At 43.6% G+C, this 20,969-nt stretch overlaps 1 protein-coding gene across 1 annotated transcript; it reads left to right on the forward strand.

Moving 5' to 3' along the window:
* Nucleotides 1–1,555: 1,555 nt before the first annotated feature.
* On the forward strand, nt 1,556–18,832 carry nalf2 (NALCN channel auxiliary factor 2). Its single transcript, XM_076274674.1, has 3 exons — nt 1,556–2,275; nt 15,616–15,787; nt 18,406–18,832. The coding sequence occupies exons 1-3, from the start codon at nt 1,556–1,558 to the stop codon at nt 18,705–18,707; spliced, it is 1,194 nt and encodes a 397-aa protein (XP_076130789.1). The 3' UTR covers nt 18,708–18,832.
* The last annotated feature ends 2,137 nt before the right edge of the window (nt 18,833–20,969 follow it).

Genomic DNA, 20,969 nt, shown 5'->3' on the forward strand with positions numbered 1-20,969 from the left:
ACAAATGAGTTAGCTAAATCACAGTGATGTGCTATAGTCCATCAGTCTAGCAATGAATCATTGCAGGCCATTACTCTTGCCTACAGTTTAATGTGTTGGGATTGCAGTGACTCAGTAGTAGTGATGAGAAGAGGGAAGAAAGGCTCTCTCATATGGAGAGCAGAGCTGAGGACAACTCCATAGCAGAATAACTGGGCACATCTTTTCACATGTGCAAAAAGAAAGATTCATCAATAAAAGTAAAATGCCATGCTTTATGAAAATCCAAACAGATCTGTTTTGCTTCATATAATATAATAATAAGAAAGGTATTGTTTATCCATTTTCAATTATCAAATACTTTAAATAAGATAAAAAAACAAATTGTTTAATTATGCCATACAAATTCAAATCATACTAAAAGTTTTCCTGGACATTTTTGCATTTTAGATTTTGCTCACACAATTTCTCACTGGCCTTTTTACTTTCTGTGTCAGACAGCCTTATGCAGTTCTACCAGGACCTTGAATTAGGCTTCATCATAGATGTCGTACCTGTCATCGCCATGTTATATTTGTTTGCAGAGGGAAACAATATACTTAAACCCGTGTTTAAATTCTATATTCTATACACACACTTAATATCTGAATCTAGGCTTTTTTCAAAGCTGGGCGACACTGAACAACGAATAAGTGGTTGGACTTGACCGTGCGCTGTACAGGTTTTAAATTGGCTGACATCTATATTTACGACTGAAATCGATGTAATCTCGCACAATTGAGGTGAACCCAGCTCTGTGATCACACGCCATTCAGTAGCCTATTAATCTGCACGCGAAGACGGAGCCTATTTTGCCCTCCACTACTTGCCCTGGTACCTGAAATTGCGCACATATCTGATCAAGGGGCCGCAGACGGAGGCGCACAGCCCGTGTTTGCGTTTTCCCTCGGTGTCGCCTTCCTGAGAGAAAGGGTGGCAGAAAAGGGGATGAATGAAAAGTTGGGGATGAATGGAGCTCTGCCCTCTTTAATGGGCACGGGAAAGGACGTGAGGCGTTCCGGAGGAGAGCGAGAGCGCAGGCGCCCCACCCCTGCCTTCAATTAAAAAATCTCAAGGTTTTTCTGTGCAAAAGCGAAGATGGCGACAGACTGAAACAGCCAGCGGAACAGGGTTAAAGATGATGAGGAGGTACAGCTCTCTACACCACACTCGGAAGAAAAAATAAGTGCAATGCCTGACCATTTGAAGAGGACCATTCTCAAATAAGATTTCTTTACTGGACGTTGCTATGCGTTTCCTGGATGATGCTCAACTGGCGATGGACATGTCGGTCGGCTTTCGCGGCATGTCTAAATTGAGACTGTTTAGGGAATATTACGCCGGTCGTATTCATTCTGTTATGAATTGTGAAAATTAAAGGCCAGTGGTTCGACAGTTGTTTGATTCCCTCGATTCAACAGCGTGGACAAATACATCTATCATCATGTTGCAAACGAGGTAGGTGACATTGTTTTGGGGGATATATTGCGGAGGTGACAAGCCCATCTGAGCTCGCTTTTGTCTCCCCCCCTAAAATATGATCAGGGGTGCTTGGATGTGTCGAAGGGAAGATGACGCTGTGGTAAAAATTTGCTGTGCACCCAAACAAAGCGACAAACCATGTACCGACTCAGAGAGGGTACAGAAATGGCGAATGTCTTTGGCATCTCTCTTATTTTTCACCGTCCTTCTCTCTGACCACCTCTGGCTGTGCGCGGGAGTTAAGCTCAAGTCCAAAGACAGGAGCCAGCGTAGAGCCTGGGGCAACGCCACCGACGGGGCCCAGCCGGTCCTCGGGGGAGATAAATGTGTTTTTCTTAGCAATCAGACCAAATCCGCGCCCCCCACTCCTCAGTGCACTGACCCCCAGAGCCGGACGCCTCTGGAGTCCTCATGCATGGCTCTGTATCGGCAAAAAATCGGCCTCATGGGATCATTCTCAGCTTCCGCGGTCATGTCCCCCCATATGTTCTTGGAATACTTTCGGAATTTCAGCCTCTCTTTTTGTGACACTTACTCCGTGGCAGACCTGCTGCAGGGCATGGCGAGCCCGGACGGATTGAACTGCAGCCTCGCGAACGTCATCCGGGAACTGTTCGGCGGCGGAGAGGAAGACGGGGATCTGTGCAGCGCGTGCGTCCAGGCGTACGCTAGGCTGGATCAACATGCTCAGGAAAAATATGAGGAGTTCGACCTCCTCTTTCTCAAGTACCTATCAGAGGACTATTCCGTCAGATCGCACACAGAGTACTGTAAGGTAAGGGTTTGTTTCCCCCACCACAGCGCGCGTGTGAGTGTGTGTAAGCTCACGGGCTTGCGTCAGAGGTTGTGTGTGATGAGTGACAGCGGGGGGACAGAGGTGAGGCGAGGCCTTTGTGGTTTAATGTGCTGACGCAGTTGAGGCACTGAACTCATGTTCTGAAAGCCTACACTACATAGGCCTGCCCTACTCATTTTAGAGTAGGTAGGTATACAGGTTGCACAACCTGTGGTGATCCTAGACTGCCTGACCATGGAGACCCAAGCGCCTTTGCTGATCAAAACTAAATAAGATATTGGCTTTGGCCTTGGCCGTGTGTGTGTGTGTGTGTGTGTATGTGTGTGTGTGTGTGTGTGTGTGTGCAGGGTGCAGGATCAAGGTGTCAGGGGAAGAAGGAGGGAATGTGTCTGTGTTTGTGAGTGCACTGTCTGTCCTAGTTCTTTTCGCTCTCCAGGTGCACCACTCAATATGTTGAAGCATATTGGTCTCTTTGTCACTGTCTCTCCCCATTTCTCTTACTCACCTCCCTGCACTGCTGAAAGAAAACATAAATCTCTTAATTACTTAACAGAAGAAGTATCAGTAGTCACGCACAATTATGTTCTGTGTGGTCTGCATTATGTTGAAATGTATGGTGGGTCCAGCGTTTGTGGTTGGTCCAGATTTCCTTCTCCCTTATGCTGGAATCGAAACGCTATTCAAAACAGATGCTTTATCACTTTACATAATCAGTAGTGGGTATATTGTCAAGTTTGACGTTCTACGATTGAAAGTTCAGCGTCAAATCATGTAAGCCACTATTCTGCAAGCTATCTCAGCTCCTCTGTGTATGACAGCCAGCCATGCACAACGAAACAAAAGGCAGACAGTATCAGTATGCCCTCGAACAACAGGCAAAGACTGCTCCACATGTTCCACCATTTTAATGTGAGTGTAAGGCTTTTAGTCTACTCCACCCTCACACAAACCTGATAGCGATTCTTCCCGCATGTTTTAAGTGCACCTGCAGACACACAGTGGTCCAAGCAAAGCAGGATATAGCATGATGGTTTGTTTGAGGTGAGGTCTAGAGTTTTGTAAACCTTACTCACCACTGTAGCTCTTTGGTAATTAGATCAGCCAGCAACAAGGCAGTGCCAGAGATGCCTTCAGGTGTACAGTGAGAGGAATGAAAAAGCCAGCATCATGTGGTGGCTTGATGATGGTGCCCATCCAATCCATCACACCCCAGCCTCTCACAACGACAACAACACCATGGAAACACATCAGTCGCCCACATTTCAATGACAGTTCCCTCCGGCTGCTTTCTGTTTCAAGACTTTGGATATGTTTTGTGAAATTAATGCTTGAAACGTGCCGTTTCCGCGTTGTCCTTTTTGCCCTGTCCCGGTTAATTTTTGCATTACTGTACTCCCCCTAATAAGCCAGGCTCGTGGGGAGAGACTTTTTAAAATGGATTCTCCAGTGATGATGACTTTTTGAGAATCGACTAAGAACTACTTGACTGGCATCCAAACAAGCCTAATTATAGTGTGCCCAGTGATTGGTTCAGATGCTGCCTCTGCAGACCCCAGTAATAATATTGATATTGCTGTCCTAGTAGCGTCGCCACTGTGATTGCTGCTATTATGCCATTCCTCATACTGCTGTCTGTTTGAGTAATTTTACATCAGTAATTACCAGCACCAGCATAACACTTACTTTCATAATGTGTTTTCTCTAACAGTAACATTATGTGTGTACTAGCCTCTTTGCTGGATACATGTGTTCCAAAAATCTTCCATATCACAGAGCGAAAGAACAGAACACAAACAGAAACACAACTGATAAAGTTTTGAAATTGTACGTTTCTTAGATGTCAATTAAAGATGGCCCTGGGTGATTTCTCAGTTAGATCTTTGATTTGAGCGAGCTTGTTAGTAAAGTTAATGAGGTTCTAAACATCCCTCTTTGTACATGCAGATTGATACAGTAGTGTTCCTAGTGCATCGGAGTGTGTCAGAGTGACAGCTCTGCAGGGTCTGCATATAGGTACGCATAGCTGATCTGAGGGAACCACACACATACATTGAAGGCAATATGCATTAAGCCCCACATGTTTACGCACACAATACTTGTTCAAGGACAAATGTCTTACTGTGTTCACATTCACAGAAAAGAGGGCCTTTCAGACTATAGATTCTAACGGCTGTGCCACAATGGCTGAAGCACTCTCAAATGAAATAACATACCACTCATCGCAGCTCATCTCCCACTGACAGATATTGCTAATTGCAACTTAATTGTCATGTATTTTCCCATGGTCCTTAGCCTTGTGACCGGTCTATGGTGCTAAAACTATCGTGTTAGATTGTGAAAATACAAAGACCACATAGGGAATACATTTGGCATAAGACGAGACACACATTCTGGCTTATGCATGACAAAGAGTTGCCACTATTTCAAGGGTTATGCTTTACATAAAGATGTTCCATAGTCTTTGCTACTGTATGGTACTGTACTGTGTTGCAGCCTATTGCCTATGACACAATATGTCACAGTATGCACATATGATGACATAATGTTTGTCTGTTTACTTTACATTTTATAATACATTAAACTGTTGTCTGAGTCACTATATACATCACTTCCTTTTGTGTTTTATGCTGCCATTGTCTTCAGATTTAGAAATTCCAAGCCATTTCCTTAATGTCAAAGGTGGGCACTTCAAGCTGTCTTTTGTTGCTGAAGTGACTGTCCCACTCCACAGAAGTAATAACGGTTTTGGCCCATCTTATCTGGAAGGCACAGTTTTCTGTCAGTCCCTCTCACAGGATTCACACTAAAGAAGAACTTCTCCTTCTCCAGTAGGGCAAACATCACTGAGCAGAGAGGCTTTCAGAAACACAGACAGCCAGACAGCCATTACTTTGTCAGTGCTGCCTGTCTGTTACAGCCACACCGCGGACCTAACAATAACCTGAGATACAGGACATTTACATGTATTCATTTGGCAAAATATTATATCCAGAGCTATTTACACTTGAGGGACAATAAGCAAGCTTCAGGTGATGCTTCACTCTAAATTAGATACATTTTACATCCTCCAAGGCTTGGGCTGGTGCAGACTCTTTTTTTCCCCATTGGTCGGGAACATACAACCACAGTGCATTCCTGTCACATCCAAGGTTGTGTGTATGTGTGGTGGGGTGGGTGGCGTTTTCGGGTCACTGAATGTTTTGGTACTTGCACTTGTACTTGTACTTTTCTGCAGAAGTGCACTTCATGACTTTTTGATGGTGGGGGGGGGGTCCCCTCTGTGTGAGTGTCTCTTTGCTTTGCTGGAGTCCTTGCCCCTCAGAATGTCACCGTGAACCATCCCTGATCCAGAGAGCTGCCCTCTGAGCAGCACCTGAACAGTCTCTCCCCCTGCGTGTGGTGAGAACCCAGCTCTGTAGCCCTAGACTAGAGGGACTCCCCTGCGTTCTACAGCACTATGGTGAGAACCCAGCTCTGTAGCCCTAATAGGGACTCCCCTGCTTTCTACAGCACTGCAGGGATCTAGAGCTCCTCTAGCCATTGTGTACAGATGGCCTTTACCAGAGCCTGAGGACAGTAGGGAACCTGGGATTGCCTTCTGACTGACCTTTTCTCCACCCATGGGTATAGACGCTTTGTTTACTGGACCAAGCAGGTGACCATACTGCTGCAGTAGTAAAGCAGCTATCCCCAGTGTAGTCCATTCTCTGGCTATGTCCTTGATGGCAACTGTTGCTTCTCTCAACTTCCCCACAGCTCCTTGTCATTGGTGAAAGCCATGTCACAACCTGAAGACGAGGGACATTGTAGCATTTTTTTTGTCAGTTTCTTATCAAGTTGTCTGATGCAGATCAAGACACGTCCTGGACAAAAGGCTGTCGCAGTTCCCCTAGCCAAGCTGCTTTGAGAGAAAGCGTTTATTGTCAGCAGAGCTACTCAGGTAAATGTGCGGTTGTTCAGCCATGAACCTTATTGCATAATGCAGAAATGCCTTATGTCCAGTCTGGTTGCCATAGGAGAGGCCCCCTTGCTTGGGGGATGAATGTTTTTACCACCCTGGTAGGACATTCAGGGTTACAGCACTCCCCTCTGTGAGGCTTGAAGGCAGTGGACTAGAATAATGAGTATGGAGGCTCCTCGTGGCGGCTGTGAATAGGTACGACTGGTGGCATTTTAGGATCAGGTGCCACCACCGATTTGTGGTCTTTGGAGTGGATAATATGTCTCTCTTGACCCTCCTAAAGGAGCTGTTTTGTGTGTGTGATCCCCAATGCGTCGCCTGTCCACTCTCCCGTGTGTTGGCTCCTGGTAAATGATAACAGGTCTCTCGCACAGGCCTGGGCAGAGGCCATTTCGTCGACGGGAGGTGGTTACTCAGCCAAGGAGACCTGCAAGACAAAGAGCGAGACAGTGAGAGAAAGCAAAGGACAGAGGCAAGGCTGTTATTTACCCATTAAACTCCAAGCCAGAGAAGAGAGAAAAAAAAATACATTTTATTGTTTCAAGGATAAGGAGAACAGTATGAAAGGAGAACCTAGGCCATTGGTCCGTACTTTTAAGTTGGTCTGCATACCAATTTCTCAAACCTTTAAAGTGAAATACGCATACCTTTTTGGAGTGCTCACATGTGGACAGAAATGCATGCTGGCGGCTGCTAGGTTAGTGGAGATGTGTCGTGTGGTTGTGATGTGTCCCCTTGAGTCAAATGGAGGATTCAAGTGCCTGTCAGAATGCACCAAAAAAGATGTCAGTGAATATTCCCTTAAGTGCAAATGCAGAGAAGGAGTCTGATTTTTAAGAGTCGAACAGGACCTTACCTTGTATTAGAATGTGGTGAACTGTTTTGTTGATGTTGTGCTACCGAACTCTTCTGGGTGATACACTGTATTTAAGAGAATGAGGGGAATTAGTTTATTATTATGTTTGGCCAAGGTTTAAAGAATTCCTTTTTTATTTTGGGATTATTGATATTTCATATGTGGATGAAACATTTCAAAACTGTTCTTTATAGCAAAAAAGGTGTTTTTGTATCACATTAAATGGCAAAATCACTGAGTGTCTAAGAATTATGAAGTGCCATGTGTCACCATTATATTCTGATCACAGCCACTTATCTGGTATGGAGCGGGCTTTCTATAATGACAGACAGAGGAGGATGGTTGGCACTGCCAATGGCTGTGCTGTGCTGATGATGTCACCAGTTTTAAACGACAAGGACAGTTATTTTCTTTAAAATGGAGTGAACAACTGCATGTAAAATATTTTTTGCAAGAAAGATGTTTCCTGTAGTCTACTTTGGGAAGGAGTCGTTAAGAGTTTGATGTAGGCTATATTTTTTAATTTTACGATGGTTACACATTTTGGAAATTGGAGATGAACCAAGGATTTCTAGGTCTGGATTCACCCTGGTGATACCCTTTTCTCTGTGTTGCCCTGGAATACTGCAACCTCTACCTGGGCAAGACTGATATTAGTTTGAATGGTTAATGTTGCAGTCTGCCTGAATTAATGTCATTAAATAAAATTGATCAGGTAGTGTTTTAAAGGTGAATTTATGTTTAGACTTAAAGGTAAACTATGCAGTATTGGCAATTTCCTTACTGTTTTCTCGGTTTTTGCTTCTTTTTCACTGGCTCTGTCATGTCGAATGTCTGAGAAACTCCATCGCTACCTTTTTCTAGCCGGTGCCTGGTTTGTATGTGTATTTGAATGCAGTAAAGCAATTTGTTACACTTGTTATACTTCCTGACACTGAGGCCGTCGGCCCGCCGGCCCACAGTTGCAAGGGTAGTTTTTCCGCTCACAGGCGCTAGGGGGAAGCGAGACGGCCACCATTCAACCCGAAAAAAGTCTATTAAGTCCATTATATAACCATTGCAATGACTTTGAAGCTGTTAAATGAAGGTAAATTAAGCTAAAAAACTTGCATATTAAGCTAAAAAACCTGCATAGTTAACCTTTAAGCTATTCTTAAACAACCAAGCAGTATTCTTCAATTTGTCAGGGTCCCTGCACCTGCTGGCATGTTGTCCTTGCTTGGACTCATGATTGATAGATGAATCATTAACTTTATTGGTTGGATTTTAGGATGTGTAGTTTTAGATTTGGGAGTTAATTGTGTGTGTTTCTTTTTCTCAACAAAGCCTACCCACAGAGCCCAGGATATTCACAGGCAGAATCTTTCTTCAGAGCTAATTAATGAGTAGGCCTATATGTGAGAACAACTTTGGCAGATGTAACATTGCACTAATGAAGCATGTTGGTTAACCATGGCTAGAAACATCAACAAACTCCTTTTTCAAGCACAACAGCAGTGTCTAAAATGGGCACATACTTTCACAAGTAGTCAAACTATATAAAGACCTGCTTTGTTCGAGTCATCTCCAGAGAAAATGTGTTTTGACTGTTAACTTTACTGTCAGTAGGACTAAAGTACATTGTGCCTTTAAAGAAGTAGTTAATCTTCTCGATATCTTCCACTTTTGAGTGATGTCATTGGTTGTCATCAATAAGCCTTTTTACCGATAAATGAGGAGCATGAGCTTATTTTTAGGAAATGATCAGTGGTAAGCAATAACAATGGCCTGAACTTATGTATGAGTATGTTTGGGGGACATCCCTAACATGCCCCATAAATAAGAATACAGCAGTGCTATGATGTGGATTAAACCTGGCATACCTCAGATAGAGTTACCTCAGATAGAGGGCACCTTGTATTTGATCATAGAGCTCCAACTCTCCAACAGTCCTTTGTGATTGGGTGTCTCTGTCATGCCTTCAGACATGGTGTCAGTCAGACGTTTCAAGTGAAACTTTTATTATTGGTTAAAAAACAAATCCTCATGTGATGAACAAGGCTGTATCTGGGATTTCTTGAAAGATACATGTGGGACAGTCCATTTTATTTTCAGAGTCCTCTATGATCCATTTTGAACGATATTAGCCTGGCCCCGCCCCCACCTAGATCTTCTTTCTAAGAGGAGATCTAGTCTGGAACACCATAGTTCATAACCGTTTCCCTCAAACAAGAAAATGTCAGGCCAATCAGCGACAGGAGGGGAAGACGAAACCGAAACTTACTGTGATAAACAGAACCAGCAACACCTGCAAACATCAAAAAATGCAGTTGGAAAAATGCTGAAATGTATTTACAGCAAAGGTAGAACCACATACATTGTTTCCTGACTGTTGGTGCTGTTTGTTGTCAGTTTCTAAAGTTGTAAAATGTGAAGAAGAAGTAGGAAGTAACATTAGGAATCTCTGATCAATGTGATTGGTAAGGCTGGACCAATGATTTCATAGTGCCCATCGTGATGCAAGTGTTGCAAACGTTTCCCAATCGAGTCACCAGACTATTCACTTTGTGACTGAGTTCTGATTTTTCCAGGCTAGGAATGCTATGACCTAGTATGTCAAATGTCTGCTAGCACTTGAGCATAAAATAGCATCAAGCCTGAAGACTGTGTTTGTGTGTGTGTGTGTGTGTGTGTGTGTGTGTGTGTGTGTGTGTGTGTGTGTGTGTGTGTGTGTGTGTGTGTGTGAGTGTGAGAGAGAGAGAGAGAGATAATGGGCTTTCCTCTGCTGAAAGACTTTGAGTTAACAGGACCACACATATACACACACTCCTATGCTCTAATACACTGTGGAGCAGACCTCCTCTCCCCAGTCGTCTGTCATAAGGACCCAAAGCGCTGAGGAAGGGGCGGCTCACCCAAAGGAACCCGCTCACCCCGATACCACCAGCATTCACAGACAGGCACCTACTCCTTCATCGGTGACGCAAACTTTCATTTCCTCCTGCCATTGTGCCTAAGTGCATCATGACGCGTTGAAGCTGATGCGTATGAGTCCCTTTACTGTCTCTGCTCTGGCTCTGATTGATGCCACTGTGTGATGATTCTCCGCCGAGCGGCGGAGGAGCCAACACTTCACATCAGAGGGCCCAGGCGATAATAAGATCTTTGGGATTTCCCCATCAGCCCCGGGGGCCTATAGGAGGGACGCGGCGTGTGTGCACCAGAGGCAGGCGCTACACGGCACGCTCCATAGTCTGCAGCAGCAGCACCGCGCCAGAGAGACCAGAGATAATGTGAAGCTATTAATCCTCTCTCTTGTGTCACACTCCAATCGGAGTCCTTGTCCAGCTGCTTCATCATCGTTGCCGTGGCTATAAAAGCAGGTGCCCGGGGTGAAACCGGCATTTGTTTTGGGTGCGGGGTCAAAACGCGGTGGGGACGTTTCTGTTTTTGTACTGTGTGACAGTTTTCAGTACATAAAATATCCCACAAAATCAGCTTGTTCCTTAGATTTTTTCCTTGCCTTTAAAATCAGTGTAGGTACTGCAATAAGTAAGCAACATTTGTGGATTATACTATAGTTTTACCAAGGAATGTTCTAAATGAATGCTTAAAAATGTGATTCATTAGTCATATAAATACTCTGTTTGTAACCGACTTGCCTCCCCCTCCGCCATGTTTTTGAAAAACAATTAAAAGTTTATCACAAAAAAGATTAGATTAATTTGCATGAGATTAAATGATTTGTTTTTCTTTCACTACCTGAAACACTTGCCTATAGTGTTAGGTTAACTGTAGTGTTACTTAATTACAGTGCTGGTTGAGGAGAGTGACTGAAGGAGCTGGAGTATTTGATTATGGAGCCACTCCAGGCTCTGGTGAGTGACTAGGGAGTGTGTCCCCGTGGGAGGTGAGAAGACCTCTGATTTATCACAGCTCAACTCCAAATGACAGGGGGAAAATGGCTGACACTCAGTGCAGATCACTGTATAGTATTCCTTCTCATGGTCATGCATGGATCCACATATGGATATAGGCTACAGTGTTTATGTACTTATGTACAGTGTTTATGCATTCTGTTGCATTAGTGTTTCCTTATGTCAGTATATTGCTTACATTGTTAGGCCTGAACAAAGCTGGAACAAGACAATGCATAAGATGCCCATCAATAGCTATGTTGTTAACCTTGCTCCAGCCCTGTTGTTGCTTCATGTGCATGGTTGTCAGGCTAAACCAAGTAAAGGAATCATGCTGTGGCTGTCTGTATGTAAATGCCAGTGTGAGGATTGCTCGCCAGGCTCAGAGCATTTTGGCCCAGCATGGGGAAAAGCCCTTATTTTATTGATCTATCTAATCATCAGGGCTGGCTCAAGTATTCCAACGAAAATTGTTTCCCTCATCGTAACTTCCATCGTGCATGAAGTGGTCTGTTTACAATAAGTAGTGTATGAATGAATTGTATTAAAGGAACCGTATGTAAGAACAATATTTCAATTAATCATAAAATGGCCCTGATATGTCACTAAACATTAAGAAATCATGTTCATTTTAAATACTTATATCACTGACAACAGTAGTCCGGCCAGGATATTGTCATTTAAAAAGTGAAGTTGCAGCCCTCAACTGATGTTGATGTTGTGTTTTGTCATGTCATGTTGTGTTTTGGCCTGATGCGCCACCCTCCACCTATTTACTAATCACGAAGTCAGTAGTGTTTCGCCATCAGGGTTGGCAACCTCAAGTCAGGGGGGAGGGGGAGGGGGAGGGGATACACCGCTCTTCAGTATTTTGAAAGTGATTGCAGTACCAGTTTTGGCCACAATCTTACATATGGTTCCTTTAATTGACTTGCATTTGAATTGGTCAAATTTGTTTTGCAATGCATAAGCATCTGTTACAAATGTATACAGTTTAAGTGGAAAATGCCATTTTGACAGATTGGGTATGACTGCACTGTAACTCTTCTCTTTTTTGTTCTGATATTCCAATGTACTGTCAAGGGAGTTATTTAACATGAGTATTATACAGTGAGTCGGCCATATCTGATGTTAATGAAGACCCCTCCATCCCTCCCTCTTGGACAGTAGCTGGGAGGGGTCTACGGTCTCCATAGATACTAGTCTGTGCCTAGCAACCTTTTTCTGCATGTCTTAGAGGATAACAAGAATTAGAGAGGATTTCTTTTTATTTGGAGCAGCTACAGAAGGGGTTTCCATCAATATGTTCCCCTCCGGAGGTTATCAGCAATTATCAAAGGACTTAATCGCAGGGAATCCTCATTTTATTAATGCAGGCGGAGTAAATTCCAAATATTAAGCAAATAAGGTCATTAAGAGAATATGGATGAAAATATGAATGTGAAGTAATATTATTCAGTATGCTAGATCTGTGAATAGGCCAATGCAAACATGAGATATGAAACAATGTTTATGATATTTCAGTTCTGATCAACGCTAATTATCTTGTTGCCTTAGCTACAGCTCAGGGTAACTCAGCTTGAATGCAGTTACTAAGAACTGTTCAGTGCTCTTTACTTAGATGTGATTGCTCAATGTAAACAGAATGACTTGAATATAAGAACACATGCACACTTTTTCTCTCATGCTCTTTCTCTCTCACACACACACACTGTCTGTCTTTCTCTCTATTTATCTCTTGCTCTCTGCCTCTCTGTTGGCTCAGAGAAGTTGAACTAGAACGTGCTTCCCCTCGTAATTAGCCTGTGCTCCTGTCAGATTCCTAAAATTAGCAGTGAGAGTTATCCGCGAGATTAGTATTCTACCAAACACACTCCCTCCTCATATGCAAAGACACCAGCAAAGCACAAAGCAGCGGAGTCCATTATTGGTAGTTAATAATAGATAAAAGGTGTCCCCTAAAGTTAACATACTAATTAGAGTTGCAGAAAGAAATGTATTCCAACTCTATGTTCTGTAGTTCCCTCACAAGAGCCCACCATGTTGCTTGCTATATTAAGCTAAAGTTATGCTACCTTTAGTGTAATTTAGTAGTGGAGACATGGGCAGATTATTTTGACAGAAAGTACCCTGGTGTTGCAGTAGTGTTTGCTTATGGACTCACTTCAGGACTTTGGTGTGTGTGTGTGTGTGTGTGTCCATGTATGTGTGTCTGTGTTTAGGGAAGGGGATGAGTGTTTGAGAAGGCCTCTGATTTATCACAGCTGAATTGTTCGTGGCAGAATGAAAAAATGGCTGTCACTCAGCATGGCAATTACTGCAAATTTCTGCCTGTGATTTTTTGTGTTTGTGTGTATATATATGTGCGTGTGTTTTGTGTTTGTGTGTGTGTACTAAATATGTGTGAGAGTATACAGTATCTCTCTCTCTCTCTCTCTCTCTCTCTCTCTCTCTCTCTCTCTCTCACACACTCACACACTCACACACTCACACACACACACACACACACACACACACACACACACACACAAAAAAAAAAAAACACATAACCACATGATTGCATACTATTCTGCGGTTATGTTTTCAGTCAGTATTTTTTATGAAACCCTAGCCTGGCTAGACTGTGTGTCCCCAGCTCACTTACTGCTGGGATTATAGTCTGGAAAATAGCAATTTATGAGAATCAGCCAATCCAATTTTTGGTGGACTTCCAATCAGCGACCAGCGGGGAGTGGTTTAGGAAAAGCCGGAAAAAAGGACATTTGCCTCAGAAATGCAACTCTGACAAAAAATGGCTATTGTGGTAAAAGATGACAGATCGATTGAGTGGAGAGAATAAGGAGAGTCGGCCGGGCCTTTTGTTGAGGTAGACAGCGTTCTGGCTTGTCTGCCTACTGGGCTTGAGTGAGTCTGATTTAGTGACTATCTCTCTCAGTTATCTGATTACTCGTGATGAGAGCTAGCATCAGATCCAATCACTTTGCATATCATTTGGATTGATGCTCATTAGCTACGCCCCTCCAGGCCCAGTAGCAATCCAATGGAATCGTTCCAAAGCACACTGAATGTGATTGTGGGTTTGGCAGAGCAGAGGCCAGGCTACCATAGCCCCCAGTACTGTAATTACTATTTCTGAAAACCCTATTTAGACTTTGACTTCCCCCTTAATGTCACACTTACAGCTGACGTCTTCAGCATCCAACAGGAACAGATGCGGTCCTGATCAGGATTAAAAGGGTATTGGGCAGAACACTGGTGCTGAGACAAATATTTAAGATTTTGGTATGTCATTGGCTGTAATAACATAATTATCTTAGTGTTGTGTGATAGTCATAATACCAAAGTTAGCAGATGTAATTTTGATTAGGTAGAACCATAGGTTTGTTTGGAAGATTTGAATAAAATGAGTTTGACTGTCCAGAGTGGGTGTTGGGACCTATTCTTGAAGCCGCACCTTCATGCTCAGGAGTGTGTCTGTGATGAAACAGATGGGTAACACAGGGCAATAAGGAGCGCGGTCTTAATTTGGGATTAGAGCAGACTGAGCTGGCGTGTATAGGGTAGACTGCAGGAATTGAGTGGAATTCAGAGATCACAAGCTGTGCATCGGGGGGAGAGATCTTCATGCCCTCCCTTTCCCGGCTAATGAGCAGGAGAGGTTAGCAGGACAAAAACGCCCAAAATCTCTGGACAGAGATGAGAATTTGACTGCAATTTGCGCAGAAAGGTTTTGATATTTGAGATGAACTGTTTAGGTTACACCCTTATTTCCATGCTCCTGAAGGTACATGTTGGGCTAGAATAGTTTATGAATATGTCTTAACCACTTTGTTTCCATTTATAGGGCCAGGAAGGACTCAATGTAGATCAATTTGATGAATTTTACTAAAAGTGTACTGGATTAGAATTGTAGGCTACACCTTCAAAAATATTTTTGTGGACAAAAGACACATTGATATGCTGAACCATGTCCTCCTCCCCTCCTCTTGCAGTTATTCTGTTTTTTCTCTCTCTCTCTCTCTCTTTCATTATTTGTGTTCTACATTGTGTTTACATTTCATCTTTTATCAGAGATTCTTCGCCCCAGGCTCGCTGTAAAACTAAGGTACCGGTATTTGCGCTCCTTGGGAAACGATTCAGTGGCATTGGCTTGTGTTTGTGCCATGTGTAATCTACGGAGTCCTTCATCATCATTATTGAGCCCTCTGGTCTCCTCAAAACACCATCTTTGGTCTGGTCATGGGTTTACTAGTGACTCCACTATTCCTGGGTTGTTAAAGACAAAGCCTAGAAAGAACAGTCCATAATGAGACCTCCACATCACGACCAACATGTTGACATACATATACATCTTCTTTCTGTTTTCTTACAATAATCTAAAGTGTTTCACTGCAAGCACTGATGTAACATACTGTGTGTTTGGACCACATTGGGGGACTGAAACAGCTTTTTTCTGTGTGTGTGTGTGTGTGTGTGTGTGTGTGTGTGTGTGTGTGTGTGCGTGTGTGTGTGTGCGTGTGCGTGTGCGTGTGCGTGTGTGTGTGTGTGTGTGTGTGTGTGTGTGTGTGTGTGTGTGTGTGTGTGTGTGTGTGTATCCCACCTCTAGTCTGTGTACAAAGCCTGGCTGTGTTCTGAGTACTTCCCCACCTCGCAGCAGCAGTGCCTCCGCCGCATCCCGTGCAAGCAATACTGCCTGGAGGTGGAGACCAGCTGCCCCTTTGTGCTGCCAGACAACGACGACCTCGTCTACGGAGGCCTGTCCAGCTTCATCTGCACAGGTAGGTCAGCATCACCCAGCACAGGATTGGGGGGGGGGGGGTGCACATTTGTGGTATATGAGATATAGACATAATAGTCTCTTTCGGACCAAGTAGTTATAGGAAATTACCGTATTTTCCGGACTATAAGTCACACTTTTTTTCATAGTTTGGCTGGTCCTGCGACTCAGGTGCAACATATTTATCTATATGTTTTTTTCTTCTTCATGACACATTTTTTGACTGGTGCGACTTATACTCCGGTGCGACTTATTGTCCGGAAAATACGGTAGTTAGGAACAGTCCAGTTCTAAATCAGTTCTACTAACTACTCTCCCCCAAGACCCGTTTTTCATTTGCGTTCACACTGACAAAATCATTGGAATTGTTGCCGTGTCATACTAGGTTAAGTTACAGGTTAAGAATATGGTGTCATCTAAGCATTCTGACTAGCAGTAGCCTATTGCACTAAATTGGAGAAATGAGGGGCTAAACTGTCCTGTCCAGTTGTCCTAAAGTGTGTGCAATTACATCTGATATTTTGGGGGATTCTTCGCGTAGGCTATATCCCATTGGTTACGCATTTTTCGGACGTTATGATTTGTATTAGGCTACTGCAGTCGACAATAAGCAGAGTTGAGGAAGAAACTACTTAACGTAAGAAACGAGGGACTAACTTAAAGTAATAATAATAATAATAATAATAATAATAATAATAACTTGGACTATACCGCCTTTCATGGTACCCAAGGTTGCTTCACAAATTGTGTGTGTGTGTGTGGGGGGGGGTTAGGGGTCAAAGGACTTAGTGAAAAGGAATGTTTTGAGGTGCTTTTTGAACATGGGCAGGGACGGGGCAGAGCGGACATGGAGTGGTAGACTGTTACAGAGTGTGGGAGGAGCATTGAAAGAGAAAGCCCTGTCCCCAAAAGTCTGCAACCTGGTGCGGGGGGTGGCCAGCAAGTCCTTTTCAGAGGACCGCAGGGAACGCGACTGAGTGTAGGGGTGGAGGAGATCTGTGATGTATTGTGGTGAGAGTCCATGGAGAGATTTGTAGGTGAGCAGGAGGATCTTGACTTGACTGGCAACCAATTGAGCTGTTGGAGGATGGGAGTGATATGCTGCCAGGGCTTTGTGTGGGTTAGAACCCTGGCAGCTGAGTTCTGGACATACTGGAGTCTGCTAAGGGCCTTGGTGGGCAGTCCAGACAGGACACCATTGCAGTAGTCCAGACGGGAGGTGATGAAGGCATGGATGAGTGTCTCAGTTACTGAATGTGTGAGTGAAGGCCGGAGTCATGAGATGTTTCTGAGGTGGTAAAAGGCGGGCTTTTTGATGACGTTGTTGATGTGGGACCGGAAGGAGAGAGTGGAGTCCAGGATAACACCCAGGTTGCGCACCTCAGGAGATGGGGAAATGGAGCAGCCATCCACAACCAGGGCCAGGTCTCCAATTTTCCTGAGCAGTGGTGGAGGGGCCACCAAGTAGGGGAGAGCCATGACAGTTCAAAGACTTTTTTTATCAAACATAATTTACAAAGAGATCGTACCATACTGAAAGCTAATATTTTGTCACTAACAACCTACATCTGTCCTTACATATGCAAATACAGTTGCATTTTCAGCTTTGAACAAAACCGTTCACTAATTATTTTAGAGTTGGACCAATCACTATACTTGAAGTACACTGCCCCCCCCCCCTCTCCCCTACATACACAGCACATTATTTCATCAGAAAGCTTCTCCAACACACATCCCCATAAATGCACAAATAGGCTGACACCAGACATAATTTCACTGCATTTCTTACATCCAGTAACTATATGCATGTGACAATAAACTTCCTTGTATCCTTGTATCCTTGTATCACATAGACTGTCACTAAGGGTTCCTATGCAAAGGGAAAAGACCCTGCCCTGAGGTAGGAGCTGAAAGAGTTATAGGAACCCAAATCTGTCCTGTCCGAACACAAGAAAAAAGGGTTCTAGGAATGTTATGTTCTTGGAACTGCAAAAATCCCTCTGATGCGAAAGAGACTAATGTGAGATAACAGATCACAATGCAATCTATTAACTAGCTATACCATCACAGTACAATCTAATAACTAAACATGAAAATCTACCATCTAGCTCCTTTGGTTTGATATGCTGGTAGGATAGGATGATAGGTAAGAGCGTGTTTAATTTGGTGATGTCTCTGCAGAATGTTTCTTCCTGCCATATCGTTCGCCTGTGAATTGTCTTGGTGTACCACACAAAAACAGCACCCTGTAGAATTATTCAACAGAGTTGTTTATAGATAATACTACCCACTGCACCACACAGAATACACTGCTATCCAATTACTGCACCTGCCTTTATCTGTGGCTTGTTTGCGGTAGTGACCAAAAATATGATGATGTTTTCAGGTACTCCTGCAGGGGGCGTTGTTCACCAAGACAATCCATTGTGAAATTATATGTTTCTGTTCTTGTTCTTTGAAAGACACTGCATATTCTTTATATGTTATTTATCTCAAGACAATGAAATGAAAGGAAAGCCAAATAGACTACCCCAGAAAAAAAAAATCAGATTTTTGTGACAAGGACATAACATTGCTCCTTGGCTCTTTGTGTGAGGCTCTCCTCTCTGTGTACTGCAGGGCTGTTGGAAGATCTGGACAGCAGTGGGGGACCAGAGTGTTGTGACGTCAGATGGAGCGGATGCGACCCATCCATGGGGGCAGCGTGCGCTTTGACCCAGCTCCAGGGGTCGTCGCCATGGCAGCCGAGGTCGTGGCAGGCAGTGTCATGTGCCTCGCGCCTCTGCAGTGGCAGACTGAAGCTGTGCATGCTCGTCCTCATCCTACTGCACACTGTTGTCTCCATCACGACTGTTGCCGGCGGCAACGCAGGCCTGGACGCCATGGTGACCCTGGAGGAGAGTCCGGTCAGGGAGGAGTGACCTTAACAAGCAGCACCACGCCAATCCTCTGCGTGCTCCAATCTCATCTGCCAGCCACATCCTTTCTTTTCCTGCCTCTCCTTCCTGGACAAATCCAACTGACCCCTCTCTCCGTAGGCGTGGTAGAGATCCCCCCCCCCCCCAGCCTCTTGCTGAGAGATTCTGAGACATGGGACGGACAGCCCACTTGACCTGAGAAAGTCCCACCTCTTCCCCCTCCAAAATCAGATGGTGATTGGTTCCCCTGCCCAATAGCGGTGTGATGTCACAGTGCAGGGTATGAGTACAAGTGGCCTATTTACACTGATTCCGTTCAACAGGCTCGTTTTCGGAACTTCTGTGTCCATGTTACTGCTGCTGTCTCAGCCTCAAACATTTGCTTTTCATTTTGTTTTCAGCTATTATCTATTACTACTATATATACATAATATTATATATATATAGAGTATAATATATAATATATAATGACTAATGACACATCCATTCTGTAGTTATTGGGCATCATCTTTCACAGTGAAACTATAGTATTCATGTTCATGTTAAGAAGTGCCAGATCAATCATATCACGTGAAACATTAGGGCTGCTAAGTTCTCTGTAAAACCAAAAGATAGTGCAGTGAACAAAATCATTCCCATGGTCATTTTACAGCTCTGCATGATTAACTTGGAACATTTGAAATGACACTGCACAATATTATCCATGGTCATAGCACAGTTTATCATCCTTTTATGGCATTATTTGGGAGTATGTTTCACCACATATGAAAATGTACTTTTGATTAAGTAAGACATTTGGTGAACATAAAAGCTTTGCTTGTTTTCAGGGTCTTCAGTAGGAACCATCACCAACAAATCCACAAAAATACTATTGCACAGAGTTCAATCAGTGACTACCTGCCATGGGGCCTTTCTAAACAATACGTTAATGACTTGGGAGACAGATTTTAATGAAATAAAGAAATATTTTCTCTCTTTTTGACATGCAGAAGATAAAAGGCGGTTGTGACATATCATATTTCCAAGAATGAGGAATGTTTTGTCACAAACCCCTTTTAAAACATTTCACAGGTTTTACTCGCTTTATTTGATACCGTAATGTTTTTATCACATTATTATGTCTCTGAAGATGATGTCTTAAGTTTCTTTGCTGTTTTGTCAGTTATAGGCCTTGTGATCTTTGAATGTTTCATGTGCTTTCAAAATGTATAAAAATGTTCTTTCATTTAAGTACACATCACTCTGTCTGCCACACAGACCATCTCCATAAGGCCACTTGTACTCTTTTGTAGCTTGTGTGTGTTGTGACTGGTGACATGTAGACACACCATGACATTCTTAGAAAAAGGGTTCTTTAGTTTGTCCTCACAGGAGAACCCTCCAGAGATCCTACAAAGGACATGTAAAGGTTCCACATAGAACCAAAAACATTGCTCTATGGAACTTTTAAGCCTTCGTTGCAAATAGCATGCATAAGGTCTAAGTAGAACCTTGAACCATTTTCTTTTGTAGAACCTTGGAACCATTGCTTCTTCTGTAAGGACAAGTCAAAGAGCCCTTTGAAAGGTTCTAGATAGCACCTTGTTTTCTAAGAGTCTCAGAGGGGAAGCCTCTCCTGCTCCTTCCTCTCGCCATGAGGGGAACACTTCTTATGGCATTTTATACACTGTGCTTCTATGGATAGGACTTTTTTGCACTAGTTCTACGACATGTCGTTATTTTTATTTCTTTTGAAAAACTGTGCTGAAGGAATATTATCCCATATCAGTGTTTCTAGTCCACCTGTATCTGTTCCTCTTGTATTTTGGGCAGAGGCTGAATCTGCCAACTGATAAAACTAATAAAGGAATCCAAATCTGGACATGGATTGCCAGCATGGAGTATGCATTCATTGTTGCTCATTTTAATTCCACAGAAATGACTGTATGACTATGTAGAACATGATGCATGTTCTGGATCTTTCTCAAGTAAATTCAAGTAGGGCAGCCGTGGCCTACTGGTTAGGGATTTGGGCTTGTAACCGAGAGGTTGCCGGTTCGATCCCCGACCCAGTAGGAAGCACTGCTCTCCCATGCCCACATCCACGGCCGAAGTTCCCTTGAGCAAGGCACCTAACCCCTCGCCGCTCTAGCTGGCAGCTCACTGCTCCGGGTTAGTGTGTGCTTCACCTCACTGTGTGTACACTGTGTGCTGTGTGTGTTTCACTAATTCACAGATTGGGATAAATGCAGAGACCAAATTTCCCTCACGGGATCAAAAGAGTAT

Source organism: Alosa pseudoharengus, unplaced genomic scaffold, assembly GCF_046254945.1.
Source record: "Alosa pseudoharengus isolate Yale_2024_CS ecotype anadromous, Long Island Sound unplaced genomic scaffold, YU_APseudo_1.1 YU_APseudo_1.1_scf_8, whole genome shotgun sequence".
Classification (NCBI taxonomy): domain Eukaryota; kingdom Metazoa; phylum Chordata; class Actinopteri; order Clupeiformes; family Clupeidae; genus Alosa; species Alosa pseudoharengus.